Source organism: Halichoeres trimaculatus, unplaced genomic scaffold, assembly GCF_033239565.1.
Source record: "Halichoeres trimaculatus isolate MK-OKI-2021-1 unplaced genomic scaffold, fHalTri1.1 fHalTri1_scaffold_6, whole genome shotgun sequence".
Classification (NCBI taxonomy): domain Eukaryota; kingdom Metazoa; phylum Chordata; class Actinopteri; order Labriformes; family Labridae; genus Halichoeres; species Halichoeres trimaculatus.
This window is the reverse complement of record NW_027437184.1, coordinates 20,802,451-20,817,711: the sequence shown is the minus strand read 5'-3', so window position 1 is coordinate 20,817,711 and position 15,261 is coordinate 20,802,451. Positions and strand designations below refer to the sequence as shown.

General features: G+C 43.5%; 2 protein-coding genes across 2 annotated transcripts; both read right to left on the bottom strand.

The window, feature by feature from the left end:
* Nucleotides 1-2,468: 2,468 nt before the first annotated feature.
* LOC141791937 (olfactory receptor-like protein OLF4) lies at nucleotides 2,469-4,184 on the bottom strand. The gene is made up of 2 exons (XM_074672651.1): nucleotides 4,169-4,184; nucleotides 2,469-3,418 (listed from the first exon to the last, which is right to left on the bottom strand). Exons 1-2 carry the CDS (start codon nucleotides 4,182-4,184, stop codon nucleotides 2,469-2,471), a joined length of 966 nt encoding a protein of 321 aa, XP_074528752.1.
* A 4,776-nt stretch (nucleotides 4,185-8,960) lies between these two features.
* Nucleotides 8,961-9,977, bottom strand: LOC141791784 (olfactory receptor 5B12-like). The gene has a single exon (XM_074672434.1). It carries the CDS (start codon nucleotides 9,966-9,968, stop codon nucleotides 8,961-8,963), a length of 1,008 nt encoding a protein of 335 aa, XP_074528535.1. The 5' UTR covers nucleotides 9,969-9,977.
* Between the last annotated feature and the right edge of the window lie 5,284 nt (nucleotides 9,978-15,261).

Below are 15,261 nucleotides of genomic sequence, written 5' to 3'. Positions count from 1 at the left end.
TACCCTGCCTCTCGCCCAATGATTGCTGGGATAGGCTCCAGCCACCCGCGACCCTAAACAGGATAAGCGGTATAGAAAATGGATGGATGGATGGATGGTTTGGTTTGGTTTTGCTAAGTTTAGTCTTTGTTTCCTTTACACATAGTCTTAATAATCTGTCAACATTTCACAGCACCCAACATCCTCACCTCACTACTGACACTGGCTAAACCACCAGTTAGGTTTTCTTGAGTTGCTCAATAAATTAATTTCTTTACTTAAAGCTATCACTGTGTTGACCTCCCTTATTTGTTATGCTCTACAACGAGCTGGGCAAAACAAGTGGGGGCTCGTCCAGTTTTGAACCTCAAAGATGACCATTTTGGTCGAGGTTAAGGAGTCTAGCAGGGATGGGAGCCCCACAGTGACGTTTATTCTGTGGTTTAGTTTAGCGGGGGATTGAGACTTTTTAGTTCTCTAGTTTCTCTAGCTGTAAAGTCATTGTGCATTCAGGTAGACTGGTGAGTCTACCTGCAGTTCGTGACAGTGGGGAGGATTGTGGCTGGGTAAATGCTATTGTGCTGTTGGCTGGAGCATTTAGTCTGTCCCCCAGATAAGCTGTAGCAGCAGCCATCTCACAAGGAGGGGTTGCTATTTTTATTGTTTGTTATTTTTGTGTGTTGTCTGTGCGGGCAGCAGCAGTTGTCTCGGGAGCACCCCGAAGTATTGGCTGAGACAGTTTGTCTCCCTAATACAGACGGTTTGTAGGTGCATAAATACCCACAGCCAGTACACACATGAAGACTAGGGATCAGTTTGCCAGCTTTGAGGTTAGGCGGTTAGGAGGGGGCGCTCCATAATTACTCAGTCTCCCTGTGGTTGTGTACTGTGTCACTCAGACTGCCTTGTCTGTTTATTCATTCTTTTTATCATCCATTTGGATGGGTTTGCAAGATAGTGTAACTTTGTCTAACATGGAGCCTGAGCACAGTAATACTTTGGTATCTGTGTTTCTAAAAAGGCCATCTTGTAGTACTTTGACTCAGTTTACTAAAGCGGATTTAGTTGATTTGGCAGTTTATTTAGGCTGATCAAAAACTGACAAAGATCCAGGAAAATCAGAGCTGAGGGGCATTGTTGAGGAGCTAGGTGTAGATGCTAAACTGCTGGAAGTAGTTCAGGCCCCAGCAGCTCCAGGTCAGGTCATTTCTGAGCTTGGTGGGGGTACTTTGTCAGCTGAATATCTGCAGCTAGAGAAGGAGAAATCAAAATTAGAGAGAGAGAGAGGTTACAGCTTGAGTTTGAGAGACTGAGGGTGGAGATAGAATTGGAAAGGGAGAGAGCTAAAGTAGAGCAGCTAAAGTTGGAGCTGTTAAAGGAAGAGAAGGCACGTGAATCATTGTTGGCTGGTAGTAGAGATGGAGCTACTGGTTTTGATGTTTCTGAAAGCTAGCGTTTTCTGCCTAGGTTTGATGAGAAAGATCCAGACACATTTTTTCATTGTTCGAGCGTGTTGCAGAGAGTAGAGGATGGCCAGAGGGTCATAGAATGGTGATGCTACTATGCATTTTCACAGGCAAGGCCCAGAGAGCTTTTTCTGCCCTTAGTTCTGTTGATTGTAGTGATTACACTCAAGTTAAAGCAGCAGTTCTAAAAGCTTATGAACTAGTTCCAGAGGCATACAGGCAAAAGTTCAGGAACAGGAAAAAGGGAAAGAAGCAAACTCCTGTAGAATTTGCCCAAGATATACTAACTCATTTCACCCACTGGAGCTCTGCTTCTGAGGTAAACAGCTATGAAGACTTCGACTCCCTTATTTCTTATGCTCTACAACGAGCTGGGCATAACTATCTGGAACTGGGCTGGATTATAAAGTGCATACTAGTAGTGGGTAGTAAGTAAAGCCAACAAGTGTGCACTTTATAATCCAGCCCTGTTCCAGATGTTGACCAGTAGTTACAGGTAAAGTGCTGGGTTGTCGCAGTGAAAGTACTGGACAGTTAGACAGTAAGCAAAGACAAGTGTGATCTTAATGGCCGGGTTACTTAAAAGGTGAATTACTATGTGGGGTCTCTGTGTGTTTAAAAAAATAAAGATATTTTATACATCTGCATATTTTGTCATTATTTTGTGAAACACATACTTATCAATACATTACAGCGTTTTAGTTTATCACTGGTCTACATAATCTGTATCCATACTGATTCCTAAAGAGGAGTGGCACATCGAGGTTTGCACAGCAAAAGCGTATGTCCAGGAAAATTACAGTCTTGATAAGTTCATGGTAAGACACGGGAAAGTACAATGTGAGACTCCAGGACTTACACTGTAAGACGCGAGCGTAACTACCCGATAGATACCCCAAAATGTCATGGTACATGTGTGAGAGTTGCCCCAACATTTGAGGAAACTTCACTAAGAGACAGGAAACTACACTGTAAGACGCGGCCGTAATCTAAAGTGCTACCGAAAAAATCTCCACTTTCTGGTCACACTACTGATCTTACTTTAGAACAAAGCTTCTTGATAGAGTTCAGAACTTCTTCTGTTCTTAAAGCGTAAATAATAGGGTTAAGCAATGCTGGTATGGTGTGGGTTAGAGAGGAGTTGATGATCCTGGCATTAGGATGAAAATGAGCTGTTGCAGCTGCTGCTATGTTGGTGCTGAGAAGTGGCACAAAGAAAATAGCTACAAGGATCAGATGAGACGTACAAGTCTTGAATGCTTTAAGTCGCTCCTCACCTGATGCAATCCTTTTTAGAGCAAGTGAAATAAAAACATATGTCAGTGCTATCAATATGGGAGGTGTAAGTATGAAAACAGGGAAGGCAACATACGCTATTATGTTATTTAAAGAGTTGTCATTACAAGACATTCGATAAATTGGGCCATGATCACAGAAGAAAGACTTCACCACCACAGATGTACAGAATGACAGACGATCAACAAGCTTAACAAGTAATGCCAAATAACTGATGCTACAAACCCATGAACACAGCAGCATCACACCTATAGCTGGTTTAGTAACAATAGTGTGGTACCACAGAGGGAAGCAAATTGCTATAAATCTGTCAAAGGCCATTGTAACAAGAGTCCATGACTGCACACCTGCAAACACAAAAACAAAGAACATATAACTCAAACAAGCCTCATAGACGATGTACCTCCTGTCAAACAAAAAGGTGTCCAAGAGTTTAGGAATGAGAGCAGTGCTGCCACATAAATCTGCAAATGCCAGGTTAAACACAATCATGTATTTGGGAGTATGCAGGGCCTCATCCAGGTAAATGACTGAGAGGAGGAAGCCATTTCCCAGAACAGTCACAATGTAGACAAAACACAGGAACACATAGAAATACTTTGCATTAGAGATGTTGGTTAACCCGTTGATATAGAACCATGCTGGGCGAACAAAAGTAGAATTAATCAGGATGGCAGCTTTTTCTTCTGGAGCCATGACCAGCGCCTGTTTCTGGATTTAAGAGAAATACAACCAACACTAGTTTAAGATCCCTGCAGTTTCAAAAAGTTGATGCAGTCTAACTCATCCATGTGACAAGTGTGCTGTGCTGTTTAGACTGGCTGTTGAAACTGGGAGGGACCTGATAGTTATATGCTTCTGTTGTCCCACTGTGAGTAGGTTTCTCTGTCACTTAACATGTCTCCTTTGTGTCTTAGCGCTTATGTCATTGTTGACGTCAAACATGGACCTTATCAAGTATTGTCACCAAAAATCACTGTCTGTATTTTTTAGAGACCAACAAGCAAAGTTGCCAGGGAATAAGATTACTATCTTTAAAAATATTGAATGTGGAACTAATTGCTAGTTGCTAGGTGCAGCCCTGTTGGCTATGGCTGCCTTTTGCTGCAGCCCTCTCTTCTTTGTCTGTTTTCTGTAATTTTTTTTGTCTCTCTTACGTAATTTGTATGTGGAGTAGATTGTTACTTTATAAGGCTCATTTGTTGGTCATGGACACCAAATTTTTTGTGTCTTCAGTGATATTTTTACTACATTTCCTCCTGTGTTTGTCTGGAGATCCTACATGTAATCATGTCTGCATTGTTTACATGTGAACTCAGCTGTTAGCAGCCTGTAGCATGTCAATCCTAACTGGTGTAAGGCTTGATGTCTTCCCACAAGGTGAGGAGAAGGAGGTGAGGACGATGTGCTGGTTCTCAGGTGCGAGCTAAGAAGTGATGACATGGATCTGTCATTCCATTCATCATTATTGGAAATGTAACATCTATCGCCAATAAGATGGACGAGCTGTGCTAACCCAGAAACAGAGGGAATACCAGAGGGCAGAGTAGCATTATGCTATTCACAGACACGGCTAACGGAGCTAACATCAGACACCAACGCCACATTGGAAGAGCTTCACCTGCTGTGAGCAGACAGGATCCAGGAGACAGAGATGGAGCATGACTGAAGAAGCTCAGTCCTGGAGCCTGTGGAGGTGGAGGCTGGCTGAACTGGAGAATGATGGACAAGCTGTCATCATCTATTTTCTTATGGACCTTTTTGCACTTTCAATACACTTTCTTACTTTTGTTTTCTTGATTGCTGCTGTGACTTCAATTTCTTTGTACTTTTTACAATGGCAATAAAGTTCTATTTTATTCTATTCTATTCTATTCTAATATTATTGGCGAAGAGGTGGAACAAGTTAATAGTTTCCTCTCAAGATCAGCGCTGACAACAAATACATTACCAAGTCAGGTTGGTGGCAAAAATACTCAAAAATACAGTACTAGATTTAAAGCTGATTATTACTTTTCATCACTTGTTTGTATGTTGGTTTGCTTGTATGTTTCCCAGGCCGAGCAGATATGATAACTGTGCTTGCCAGGGGTCGGAATCACAGAAAGATTGGAAGTCTTCACAAGACACTAGGGTTGTCACGATATTAAAATTTTCAACTCGATACCGATACTCAGGAAAATATTCAATACTCTATACTATTTTCGATACCCCAAGGATTAAAAAAAAGAGCCTGATATTTAAAAGAAACATTTTTATTTACAAAAAAATGCAAATATAACCTCTGTTGCAACATGTAACAATTAACAGTACCACACACACAACAAACAGTTGTGTAAAAAGAAAGTTTCAGGCCTGAGCACACACTGAAGACATTTTTACCAAATGTTTGCCTGATTTATGCACTGTCCACTAAAAATAGCCCTGAGACCCACTTATGGGCCTCCAGCCATAGGTTGAGAACCACTGCACTAGTAGATTGTATTTGAAGCTTGATCCTTAAAAGATTACTCACATCATGAACAATATGTGACCCAGGGAACCTCAGGATGAATTTATCATTTAGAAAACAGTGAGTGAGTGAAAACAGCAGCTCATATGGACTGATGAACAATGCTGCATTTTGATTCATCAAAAGGTTGACTCGTCTTTTTTAAGTCTCTGTATTCATTTAAAATGTGCTCATGAGCTATCAAGACAGTTTGAAATATAAAATCACGCATAGTGACTGACGATCTCTCACTGTCTGCTGGGATGTGTGTCTATCTGCGCCTTTACGCACGCCGGCACGAAGAGGAGCGCGCGTACACGGAAAGTGAAAGTTTAAGTTACCCAACCATCCTATAATTATGTTTTATAGTGGTTATATGGTATTTCTTGGGGGTTTCTAGTGGGTATAGGGTGCATATCTGCATATCTTCTATATTAAACAACACGACCTCTGCGTCCTCTGTGCTCTTGTGCCTCTGACTTGAGCGTGAGATATCGGAGGTGTGGCATGAGTGCGGGTGAAACCATCCAAATGTGTGAGTCTCACGGCGAATGCGTGACAGTTGGCAGCCCTGTTTATAATCATTAACGTTACGTCAGCCTTTAATCGCTCGTTGCGGCTAATGGCTAACAATAACATGGCCAACACGGCCTTGCAGCAGTGTTTGCATACTGGCTTATTTGTGTCCTTCGGTTTTCCAGCTCGTTAGCCTTGAAGGCATAATACCTCCAAACAACACTTTTACCTTTTTCATTTTCGACCAAAACTGCTTGATTTGGCCCGCCTGCAGCAGCACTAGCCATGCTGTTTTGTTATTGAGTGCATCACGAGGTGGGGGAGGGAGCCTGCTCTCGTGTGTGTGTGAGGAGGCAGAGAGAGAGGGACGCAGCGTCAGCGGCTCAGCATCCGGGGGGTGGGGTAGTATCGATAATTTTGAAAGTGAGTATTGTATCCAGATACAACATTTTAGTATTGATACTTTTTTAAGTATCGATACTTTTGACAACCTTTCAAGACACTGCCAGAGAGAATTGTCCAAGTATGTTCTTTGTTGTACCATTATTGCAGAACTTTGAGTCTAAACATTTCCATTCATGAATCTTTCATTCACAAAGTCAATCATTAATCCCTTTCAAACACAAATCAAATCCACTGCATACATGGACAAGTTTCAAGAAGGGTCAGCTCAATCAGTGAATCAGTTTTAATTTTTACACACTCACTGGTCCTGACACTGGACGGCAAGTGAGTCAATGCTCTGGTACTGGGTTGGGAGCCAAGAAAGCATGAAAGTTATCAGGGTTGTAGATCCAGGCATGCGCCAGCAGACTTGAATGTGAATAAGGAATGTGAAACACCCTTTGCTGGTGTGAGAACCAAGCTCTGGACGCTTCAGCCCTAAAGCACGTTTTGAATGGCCGGTGTGACCACAATTGTACCTTGCATGATCACGGTTCACTTCTCTGCTTTGGCACGCTATGGAGAGGTGGGCTTCAGCACAGTTTACTTCATGCACAAGCATGCAGACAGCACGTGTGATCCATGACATATGATTGCCGTGAGCGCATCTTTGACAACCGTTTTTTACTGCAGCAGGGTGTTAGAGGGCTGCGTCGGGCCAAAACGACTTACCATTAGCCAAAAAAACCCTAAAAGTTGTGGCAGAGCTCTCTGTGTCTCATTGTTCTGACTCTTTGAGATCACGCTTCATGTAAATAGACGCCTCACAATGACGGAGGCTGGCCATGCGGTTGTGTGATACCTGCTCAAGTCTGGTTCATATTGGAGTAGTGTGACCGCTCGCCGTATTCTCCAGCAGGGGAACGGCGCTGGGGGAGGGGGGAATCGTGCTTAAGCACAGCATGGTTTGGATGGTCAGTCTGACCACGCCCTTAAACTATATGAGGCTACTTTTGGCACATCTGGAGGATGAGTTGACCCTTTTCAAAGCCTTGTTCCAAAAACCATCAAAAAGAAACAGACCGCAGTTCTACTTTTTACTTTTTCCTGATTTTGTCAGGATGATTTTGTTTTATTTGTGCTGGTAGACACACAAGGATTGGCAAACCCCTGCTTCAGAGGAATAAAACATGTGATTGTCTCAGCTTACCTAACCTCTTGGCTTTTTACTGGGCCAGCAATGCACACAAATAATGCTTTTGTGCACCTCAACTCAGGCAAGTGGTATCAAGTTGAAGCTGAATCATGCTCCTCATCTTGAATGAAAACTCTGACATGCAGTCCTCAGCCTCTAACCCTAATGAAGCCAACTTTCACTCCCACATTGTTTTTGGTTGTGGCTTTCTTGAGCACATCCTGCTGTGATTGCAGTTTGAATTTTAAATCTTGCACTATTTGTTGTTTTCCTTGAAGGTTCACTTTGGTATAGCTTCACATTTGGTGTCAAAATGCCAACTGATTGTACTGATTGTACTGTTTTACAACCGGCACAGCCTCATCACACAAAAGACATACTGGTTTCTCCTCTTGGCGCACAATCATGTATTCACCTTTCCATCTCTCTTGAAACAGCTTTCCATCTGCATCAACTTTTCTCTTCCTTAACATTTTGGGATTATTGTTGTATTTCTCTACTCTACTATGAATGCACTCATGGCACTCAAACAATGGACTCTCCATGTGAGCTGCAATCATGTCAGTCAGTCTAACTCACAGAACATTGCTCCTCTGTCTTACTGGGGACATTTGATGCCTTTTGTAAGGAAAGTGGGCGGGGGGGTCGAGGTGCCGCTAGTGCCATCTGCACAGGGATTCAAGATGACATAATGATCAAAAAATTTGTTTATAAAAGTATGTTTAATTTCAATGACCAACTTAACAAGCATAAAAAATACAGTGTGAAATTCCAAATAATACAATCAAAATGTTAAGTGATATGATAAAGTGGGTGGGCAGCACTCACTATCACTACTATATCACTACTTTTTATAGATATCTGTCAACGGCTTAAAACACACTTGATGCATATCCCAACTGTCTCCACTCTGGTATGGCAATGGATCAGATAAGTTTTCTATTCAAGTCAATCTGTCAACTTAGACTGGATGCTCTCCATTGTGGTCAGTCTGTGTGGCTGGTCTGGCAGGTTGCAGGTAATACAGGCCATCCTTTCTTGGCTGGCACTGGAGCTGTGATGCATTAAATCAGTAAAGAGAGGATCAAGCAGGACAGGAAGTTGTGTACAGAAACTTCCCCAAAACACCTAGTGACTTTCAAAATTAAACAACCTGCATCAAAACCAGATTGTATTTAGCTTAACTACAACAACAAACAGAACAGACCAGGAATCAACAGGTTTGAGGTTTTACAGCTATGAATGAAGAGATGCGTATCAATGGATTGAGAAGTGCACAAACTCCTCAGTTTTGTCGCTCCAGCTGTCTGTCAGTCATGCAGGTTGCCGGACTGAACAAAATGCCTGGGTAAGTTGACAGACGCAATCAACATACAACAGAGCAGAGCTGGACTGCAGACTGTCTGGTGAATTCTGGACCGTATGGAATCCAGTAAGACATGTAACACATTGACAGGGGATCATTATACAATAAAACTGGCACAACTATGAGTCATATGCAGGCAGCAACTACATCATGTCTCATTGTTAAATAAAGCACATGATGTTCAAAAACTGTGAAGGTAAGAGACAAGAAGCAAATGGTGAAAATAATTAGACAAAAGATGCTACTGCTTCTATAAAACTCATTCTGTCACTTTGGCAATAGGAAAAATCTGCACTTTCTGGCCACACTACTGGTCTTAATTTTAGAGCAAAGCTTCTTGATAGAGTTCAGAACTTCTTCTGTTCTCAAAGCGTAAATAATAGGGTTAAGCATTGCTGGTATGGTGTGTGTCAGAGAGGAGTTGATGATCCTGGCATAAGGATGAAAATGAGCTGTTGCAGCTGTTACTATGTGGCTGCTGAGAATTGGCACAAATAAAATAGCTACAAGGATCAGATGAGATGTACAAGTCTTAAATGCTTTAAGTCGCTCCTCACCTGATGCAATCCTTTTAAGTGCAACTGAAATAAAAACATATGTCAGTGCTATCAATATAGGAGGTCCAAGTATGAAAACAGGCAAAGAAACATACGCTATTATGTTATTTAAAGAGTTGTCATTGCAAGACAGTAGATAAATAGGGCCATGATCACAGAAGAAAGACTTCACCACCACCACAGATGTACAGAATGACAGACGATCAATGAGCTTTATGAGTGATGCCAAATAAATAATGCTACAAACCCATGAACACAGCAGCATCACACCTATAGCTGGTTTAGTAACAATAGTGTGGTACCTCAGGGGGAAGCAAATTGCTATAAATCTGTCAAAGGCCATTGTAACAAGAGTCCATGACTGCACAGCTGCAAACACATAAACAAAGAACATGTAACTCAAACAAGCCTCATAGACAATGTACCTCCTGTTAAACAAAAAGGTGTCCAAGAGTTTAGGAATGAGAGCAGTGCTGCCACCTAAATCTGCAAACGCCAGGTTAAACAAAATCATGTATTTGGGAGTATGCAGGGCCTCATCCAGGTAAATAACTAAGAGGAGGAAGCAATTCCCCAGAACAGTCACAATGTAGACAAAACACAGAAACACAAAGAAATACTGTGCATGAGGGATGTTGGTAAACCCACTGATATAGAAACTTGCAGGGCGAACAAATGTAGAATTAAATACGATTGCTGCTTTTTCCTCTGGAGCCATGACCAGCGCCTGTTCCTGGATTTAAGAAGAGGAAGAAATATTTATGATCCATGCATTTTCAAAAGTTGATGCAGTTTAGCTCATATCTAAGACAGGTGTGCTGTGCTGTTTAGACTAGCTGTTGAAACTGTGAGGGACCTGATAGTTATATGCTTCTGTTATCCCACTGTGAGTAGGTTTCTCTGTCACTCATCATGTCTCCTGTGTGTCTCAGTGCTTATGTCATTGTTGTCCTCAAACATGGACCTAATTAACTATTGCCATCAAAAATCATTGTTTCTTTTTTAGAGACTAAATAACAAAGTGGTCAGGGAACAAAAGAAAAATAGTCATTAAGATATCTTTAATACTGACTGTGAAACTATTACTGAGAGTTATTGTTTAAGTTAATCTCCCATTTACAAAGTCAATCATTAATCTCTGTTAAACTCAATTAAAATCCACCGCCTACAGGGTCAAGTTTCAAGAAGGGTCAGCTCAATCAGTCATCAGTCAATCAGATTAATTTATACACACTTACTGGCCCTGACACTGGACCACAAGTGAGCCAATGCTCTGGTACTGGGTTGGGTGCCAAGAAAGCTTGAAAGCTATCAGGGTTGTAGATCCAGGCATGCTGCCAGCAGACTGGTATTAGGAATGTGAAACACCCTTTGCTGGTGTGAACCAAACTCCTGAGTCTCTTCTGTGCAAAGCAGGAAAGGTGACAGGTGGGTGCAGGGATAGTCACAAGTGTTTGGGCATACACACCAAAGTCCCCAGTTCAAAGTCCCCAGGTTTGTCGGTAGTCTCTGGGCAGCGTTCTGAAGTGTCAGCTTTTTTATTTTCAGGAAAGGGCATCTGTTCCCAGGATTTTTTTTAAAAAACGTATTGCATCAAAATAAAAAAAAGTTTTCCAGGAAATTAGTCAACTTGGCACATGACCAAAACATATGAGTCAAGTTACGGCTGAAATACACTGAATGCTTTTGCAGTACGCCACCCCTGCTCTGACACAGCAAATGGATCAGATATGTTTACATTCAAGTTAACGGGCTCTAATTTCGTAGACCAGGTGCCTGCGCCTGCGCCTGCGCCGGCCCTGCGCCGGCCTTCGCCGTGCGCACAGGGTGTGACCGGCGCACTTTGCAAGTTTCCTGCAGTGCCAAGAGAGGCGCAGTCCAGGCGCAGATGAGCGCAGAGCTGCCTCCACGCCTCCCTCCGTGCAAATGGCAGAGAGGGAGTAGAAAAGCCGTGAGTGGGTTTAACACAGCCGAGCGCTGTTTTCACCAATCAAATGAGCGCCTCTCCTCGCCTTTTTTTTTTTTTTTTTTTTTCCTTTTTTTTCCTTTTTTTTTCTTTTTTTTCTTTTTTTTCTTTTTTCTTTTTTTTTTTTCTTTTTTTTTCCCCTTGTCCTGTTCAGCGTCACGACAACAGAATTATGGTCTGGCTGCCGTATTGTGCAGAACACATTTGCTTTTCCAAAGGGAGCCGTTAATGTATAGAGCTGCCCTTGAGTGTTAAAATAATACTCTTTATTAGTGTTTGTTTTTTTTTTTTTTTTTAAATTATATATTTATATTTTATACATAAATACACATACATATATATACATACACACACACATACGTATGTATGCACATACATATACATACGCATACATGTATCCATACAGTTTCCCTCCCGTATATTGCCAAGTTTGAAGATTACTGCTTAACCAGAACAAGGTGATATCAGGAAAGAAACAGTGAAAAAGGAAAAGATTGTAGAGAAGAGACTAGACAGGGGGGGAGAGAGAGACAACAAAACAACAGTAGAGAACAACCACAACAACTGAACAGATGACTACAGACAGGAGAAACAAATAACCAGCTACTGAGCCTGAAAGGAGACAGTATCCTGGGGTCTTTGAAGTCATAATCACAAGAAGAACCTGGAGAGATGAACTGGAGAAATCATGAGTAGCAGTGAGCACAACAATGACAATTGCAAAGAGGTACATATACGTATATAGATCTTATACACAGACTCATATACTCACCTACACATATAGGGCTACAGGTGGCAGTATAGAAAATTGGGTTTGATTTGGGTCAGGTGATCATGCCAAGGAGTGATCATGCAGATGTGGCCCCGCTGCTCCCAGAGGCCAGACATGCACTGAGATAGCCCTCATCCCCGGGCGTCCCGCAGCCACAACAGAGCACAGGTCCCAGACAGACCACCATGGAGACAGCAGCACGCCAATCCAGGAGGAGGCAAGGGGGGAGCGTCCCGGGAAGGCTAGAGGCAGGCCCCCGACACTGCAGAGGGAGGACCCCAGGGGCCAGGGACTGAGGTCTGCAGGCCCCGCTAGACGCAGGGCCCCCGATCGAGTGCAGGGGGTAAGACCAGGGGTCACCTGTGCCCAAGGGCCACTCACCCCCGAGGATGGGGGGTTCGGCCAGGCACCCGGGAGGACGGACCCAGCCCAGGCCACCACCTATCACGAGTCGGTGCCGGCCCCCAGTGCACCCGGTCAGACACCAGAGACCACAGAAGTCCTCTCCCCAGAAACCCAGTATCCCCCGTACACAGCCTACTGTCCCAACCCACCCCTATCCCCCTCTCATCTTTATCACAGCTCACCAGCCCTCCACCGTGGACCCTGACACCCGCACATAAACATTCTGTCCATCCATACCCATACGTTCACACAACAGCACAACAACACCACAGCACCACAAGACGACCACACAACAATATCACAACACGGCATATATATATATATATATATATATATATATATATATATATATATATATATATATATACATATACATACATACACACATATATATATACACACACATACACATACATACATACACACATACATATACACACACACATACACATACATATATATATTCATACATATATAAATAATTTTAAAAAGAGGATTAAATAAATAAATAAATAAGTAAATAAGTAAATAAGTAGATATAAAGCCATGGGCATCCTCCGGGGCGCCGCGGGACCCCTGCTGTGCCACTCGCCCAGAACCCAAGGCAGCGGATCCCCTTTTTACCCCATGCCCCAGGGGGCATGGTAGAAACAGGGGTGTGAGAAGAGCCCCCTGCCCTACCTCCCCCGCTCTGTAGTGTGTGGATGTTTGTGATCCTAATGCAGTTAAAAAGAAAAGTTAAAATTGGGGAGTGGACGGCCTCGTAGCTCATGGGGCAGTGCCCTTCAGGTGGTTAGCTCAAAGTGCCCTGCCTACCATATACCACTTGGCCCACCCCAAGGGTCTCTGTGTGTGTTGTGTAGAGTAGTTGGTATCATGTAGGGATGTCTAAGTGTAAGTAAAATTGAGGCGCAAGTCTTATCAGGGTGTAGCAGAAGTGGTCCCTAAGGACCTCTACCACCGCACCTGACGAACGTGCACCTCAAGGTCCTAAGTGTGTGGATGCTCTAGATGAGCGGGGGAGTGAGGGCTGTGGGGCAAAGTAAGACCAGAGAGGAGAAAGCTCCCCTCTGGAGGGTGAGCCGCCCTATTGGCAGCAATAGGCACCCCTCTCCTCGCCTTTACATGCCCTGCGGCCAAGGCGCAGCATCTGATTGGTCTGACTGATCTACAGCACTGCGGAGAGAGTGCTGGTTGCGGAGACGGTCAGAGCCGTTGTGCCTGCAGCAGGTCAATAGACAGCGGGGCGCATCGGAGGACACGACGCGCGTCACCGTGTAGGCCAGCTCCAGGGACAGATTTAATCTGTTCCTTTGTCTTTATCCGGAGTAAAAAAATTAAGAGACAGTTACACAGCTGGCTTATCCATTCAGAATACTTTTGATCCACCTGCACTCCTGGTTTGTCATCACCAAATAGCAGAACCTTTGGTGATACACTGTATACTCTCCCAGTGTCTCCACTTCATCCTCCTTACAATGATGTTCTCCATCTTTTTAGATCACGTTAAAAATAAAGACTACAACAGAGAAATATGGGAAATCACAGGTAAATCCTGAGTGACATACATTTATTTCGTCTCTTTTTACTTTGTGTTTTCTCTCCCTCTTTTCTTTGAATCAAATGAAATGACAGAACCAGGTGTATACTCAGTATCAGATGTTAAGGCTGTAATTACAAGATGTGCATCACTCTTCCAGCTGCTGTCAGGTTAACTTTCCATTATGACAAAAGGCTTTTATCTGACATCAGATGTGACGGAACAGTTAATATAGATATAAATGTCTATGCTGGTTCAGACGGTTACATTAAATAGTGATTGCTGTGATTGTTAACTGCATCAAAATGTGCCTGACACTCTAGAAACCTGCCTCTGAGGCTTTGTTGACATGTGCACAGTGCGCCTGTCACCAAATTACAGCTGCGTGGGGTGCGCTCTACCTTGCGCCGAGGATAGACCAGGTTAGAGCTGGCGAGCCTTCAGCGCACTTTTTTGGCACGAAATTGTCACCCTGCGCTGCGCCACGAAATTAGAGCCCAACAAGTCAACTTACGCTGGATCCATTCAATTGCAGTCCATATGTGTGGCTGGTCAATCGTGTCCCAGGTGATATGCAGCCATCCTGATTTTGATAGATGCCGAGCTGTAATGCATAAATCCTGCATACAGAGGATTGAGTGGGACAGGAAGTTGTGACCAGTAACTACCTCAAAACACACAATCACTTTCAAAATAAAACAGATTGTGTCAAAAATCAATTTGTATTTAGCTTGACTACAGCAACAAACGGACTTGAAGAATGGAGCCAGACCAGGAGTCAACAGGTTTGAGGTTTTACAGCCCAACATGAATGAAGAGAGACTCATTAACGGTGAGGGAAGCGAAAGAACTCCTCAGTTTGGCATCTCCAGCTGTTTGTCAGTCAGGCCGCTTGTTGGACTGAGAACGCAGCCGGTATGAGCTGACAAATGCAGATGCATCTGGTGTATTTAAGACGTTACTGGGGGATTTTGCACAACTGTCTCATCTAATATAATTCCTATGTGCGCCTGTCACCAAATTACAGCTGCGGAGGGTGCGCTCTGCTTCGCGCCGAGGATTGACCAGGTTGGAGCTGGCGAGCTTTCAGCGCACTTTCTGCACTGTTTTTGGCACAAAATTGTCACTGCGCCAACATGAATCTGCTGACACCTCCCCCCTGGTGCACCATCAACTCCCTCTGGCACGCCGTCACATCCATCTCTGCACAGACGGTCTACCAAATTGTCAAATTGGCAGCACACAGCAGTGCGCCGCATGAAATTAACACTGCACTGGGTGCACCAGGCTTGCGCCCCCTGCGCTGCTCCACGAAATTAGAGCCCTTT

What these genes read in the sequence shown, in the direction of transcription:
- LOC141791784 (XM_074672434.1), bottom strand. Translation starts at nt 9,968, where the DNA reads ATGGCTCCAGAGGAAAAAGCAGCAATCGTATTTAATTCTACATTTGTT.